The following is a 4,133-nucleotide window of genomic DNA, read 5'->3' as shown; positions in this document are numbered from 1 at the left end:
ACTCTATAAAATTAGATGAAAGCAAAGGTATTATGTGTTTTAATTTCGAATTTTTGCGTGAAATCCAGATGTGTTTTTCTTGAATTATCTTTCATAAACCAAAAACAATAAGGTCGAAATCACAAATTTTTTATTATAATTTGATACAAAATCTCAAAAATTATCCATATTATTATTGACTTATTGTTGATATTATGTACGGATTTTCTAACAAAACTTAAACAATTTTTTGAGGAATGCAAGTGCATATCCTAAAAAAAATTCAGTGATTTCATCTACTTTTGCTAACAGTTTGACCCGGAGTTATTTTGCTTATTAATAATCACAATAAAATATTAATAGCTTTTATAGCTTTTCAATTTTATATTAATTAAATATTTATGTTGAAAGATAGAAAAGCAATACGTTTATTTTTCTACTATATTTCTACTCTACGCCCACATTTCCTTCTTTCTCTTCACTTCTTCTATTAACTCCCTCACACCTCCTTTCTATCTTTGCTTCTTATCTCTCTTTCAAATCCTTAATGGCAGATAAAACCCTCTACAACCCTTGATTCATTTCTTAAATCTTCAATCTTTTTCGATTCTTTTCTGATCTGATTCCCCAGTTCTTCATATTCAGATCGGACCATTTAATCTTTGACGCATAACATAACTTAACACATACCCTTCATTTCTCTGCATCAAAAAATCTGCCTCATAGCAAACCCATCATCTTTTTTATGGGATTTTGTATGTTTCTTTAATCAATCATACAATCAAATCGTATTTCAGAAATGGGAGTCTGTTCAAAGATTCAAATGGTGGTGGTTTCATATCGGTTCATCTCCATCTGGTATGTGTTCTCTCTTTCCTTCTTATCTTCTGTTATGTTCTTAGATTGATTAAAGATTCAATCTTTATATGGTTTTGATGTCGCTCTTATTGTGTCGTTTTAATTGATTAAAAGTGGAGTGTTTAGGTTAAATCCAGTTCCGTTTTGTTTGATTTTAGCTGTTACAGTTGTGATAATCTTGATAGTTTCATGGGGATTTAATGATGCGATGACAATCAAATTTTTACTCGAAAAGATTCAAACTTAAGACTTCTCGTACTAAGATTTGACTTAGATTTGTTTGTGTTTCTTATCTCCAAAATGTTCTTGGTCTATAAATACCTTATAGTTTAAAGTAACACTGAATAAAGTTCTCATCAGTTTCAAAGCTCATTTTTCATCAATCAAATGTTTGACTTTTCTAAGGAAGAGCTAGCATTTGCTTATAGACTTGGTTGAATCTTTGTTGACCTTAAATTTCCCGAATCCAGTCAAGGGATGCAGATGACCACTCGAGTCTAGCCACTGGGCTGACTCAGTTATAGTTCTCTAATAGTTGTTCTAACTATGGCAACGGTTTAGAACGAAGAACATCAAGATTTGTACTTTTATGATGAATGTCCTTCTAAAGATTTGTCCTTGATCCTTGTTGTCACCTTTTTACAATGATTTCTTGATTTCAAGAAGTAATTTGTGTGTTACTGATGCTTGTCATACTTCAAAAAAAAAAGGTACAAGATCTGGGACTTTATGATGAAATCCAATAAAGAGTCCGATATATATATACTTGTCACTTGTCACATAAGTTGTACTTTCATGATGTGAGTTTATTATCGTTTAGTCTACCTATGTTACACTAGACATGACTTGATAAGACTGGACAACCTTTCTAAGGCTATTTTTGACTCGTTGACATTAATTTCAGTCGAATGCATGTCAAACGCAGTACAAGATTATCTGTCCTGTCATGTATATTTTCTAGTTTCTAACGGATGTCATCATCTATATATTGTTGTTGCAGAAATCACGAGAAACAAGTTGGATAATTTTGAGTGTTTGTAAAATGGGTAGAGGAAGGGGAAAAGCAAAGAAAAGTTCAATCATGGCTCGTGAGGACGGAAGTGGGGAAGAAGAAAAGATGCCAGTTAAGCGAAGAGGAAGACCGACAAAAGCACAGAAAGAAAATAATGAAGAAGAAGAAGAAACTGAAAAGATGGATTATGAAAACAAAGACACAAAAGTGGAATCTTCATTGGAGAATCGAAGCAAGAGAAAGAAACAATCTTTAGAGACTGAAGAAGAGAGCATGGAAATGATGAAAGATGAAGAAAATGGTGATGTGTTGACAAAATCTGTGGGGTTTAGACATAATGGAAGCAGGCGGAAAAACAAGCCACGCAGGGCAGCAGAAGTTGGTGTCAGTGCATGCCAAGTTTGCAGTTGGGTGGCGCTCAAAAGCTGATGAGGGGTTTTGGTTTTGGTTTCGGTTTCGGATTATTATATCATAAAGGCTTATTTTCTTGTCGTATTTTATCAATCAACTTTTGTAATGCTTAGATATATATATGTCTTTTTGCTATAGACTTTGATTTATATTGAGAATTTTTGAACAAAGTTTATAATAATATCAACCAAGTTTAGGAAAAATCGTATTCTTCTTTTTCGTAGAGATCTATCGACTCTTATTGTTCTAACAATTTCTTAGCAAACATGTACCCATAGTTATGTAAACATGTACAAGGATAGTTATGTGAGTTTTGTGATATGTAAATTTTGTTTTGGGTGGAGATATAATCTTTGTATCTAGTAAATAACCGATTTTCAAGCTACACTAAAAGTTTGGAAGTTTAGTAAATCATGGGATATAATCCAAAATCAAAATCGTAATGCCTTTTCTTCACATTATTCCAAAATACCTAGGTGCTCAAAGTTATCAAACACTATACACATTTTCGGTGAGATATGAATTTGGTTTATTATTAAAAAAACTAATATTATACTATTTTTTACTAGACAAGGTACCACTACTTGATACTTTGTCTCATGTAAGGTCTTGTATGTTCATATTGTATTGTACTTTATATTATAAAGAGTAGAAAGTAGATTACATAAATCGTCCTGTAATTTAGGGTAATATGAAAGTTTAGTCTCTATTTTTTTTTTAAATCTTACGATCTTTGATACTTTAGTTTGTTGTGTATTTCGTCCTTCACGTAAATGGTGTTAAGTTTATGTTGTTAACCCATGGTCGAATTACAAATTTACCATCGGTTTAATAATCATTATTATATATATATATTAAAGTTGTGGGAGAAAGGAATAATAAAGTTGGCATACTTTGTCCAGGTTTGGTCCCTTGATTTACATATCCGGTCCCTATACTTCTTTAATTAATTTATTCATGTCCTTTTGTTTGTGTTCCATTCAACTTCCCATTTTTTTGGCAGAATTGGTCCCGTATTATTGTTGGAAGTTAGGAATACTAAATTTGGATGTTTTTTTGGCAACTTTGCTCATTATTCTTTACCCATTTTGACACTTTTGGTCCTTGCAATCAATATTTTACACTTTTTTGGAACCTTTTAATATTTAAAGTTTGGCCACAAAACTTTAACGGTTTGACAACTTTGATCCCTTTTCTAAAAAGTTGCTAATTCCTACCCCTTTAATTCTTTAGCCATTTTCACACTTCTGGTCCTTGCAGTCAAAACTTTTACATTTTTTGTCCGGGGCAAAGCCCGGACTTTTCATCATTGCACTTTCTATGTCTATCATATTTATCAATTCGGAAACAACATTGAAAGCTTCTGGCCCCCGCGTAGCGGGGGTAACCTTTCTAGTTTATAATTATTATCAGAGTAAAGTATGATTTTAGTCCATGCATATATATGTACTTTTGATTCAAGTTCTAAAAAATTGACGTGGTTTGTCCTTATGGTTTCAAAATCCATCAAGACGGTCCCTTAACCGGTTACCTTTAAGCCTTTTGCATTAAAAGCCTTTTAAAACCTAAATAACCTTTTATATTCCTTAATTAGTAGTATTTATAATATTTACAAATTTCCAATAAGTTTTTGCATTCTCATTCTCTCATTATATATGTAGCTATATTAGTATATTTTTCTTACAAAAAGTCGTTGTGTGGTTGAAAATATTGTAATTCAAAAAGCTTTCATGCACTTCAAGTGTTTATGATTTAAATATGAATAGTATTTCTCATAAAAAGCTTTCATATAGTTTAAGTGTTTACGATCCAAATACGAAGAGTTGGAGAAATTAGTTATGTCGCATCAAATGGCAATTGTAATATAATTTTT

At 31.6% G+C, this 4,133-nt stretch overlaps 1 protein-coding gene across 1 annotated transcript; it reads left to right on the top strand.

Annotated features, from left to right (window-relative positions):
• The first annotated feature begins 438 nt into the window (after positions 1-438).
• On the top strand, positions 439-2,395 carry LOC145112140 (uncharacterized). Its single transcript, XM_079048350.1, has 2 exons — positions 439-837; positions 1,838-2,395. Exon 2 carries the CDS (start codon positions 1,880-1,882, stop codon positions 2,276-2,278), a length of 399 nt encoding a protein of 132 aa, XP_078904476.1. The 5' UTR covers positions 439-837; positions 1,838-1,879; the 3' UTR covers positions 2,279-2,395.
• Positions 2,396-4,133: the final 1,738 nt, after the last annotated feature.

This window comes from Lactuca virosa, chromosome 5 (assembly GCF_052849685.1).
Source record: "Lactuca virosa cultivar CGN04683 chromosome 5, Lactuca_virosa_CGN04683_v6, whole genome shotgun sequence".
NCBI lineage: Eukaryota > Viridiplantae > Streptophyta > Magnoliopsida > Asterales > Asteraceae > Lactuca > Lactuca virosa.
Note: the sequence above shows the minus strand (reverse complement) of the source record. Positions and strands in the feature narration are given on the sequence as shown.

Excerpts from the sequence above, each read along its gene's own strand:
- LOC145112140 (XM_079048350.1), top strand. The coding sequence starts at position 1,880 with ATGGGTAGAGGAAGGGGAAAAGCAAAGAAAAGTTCAATCATGGCTCGT.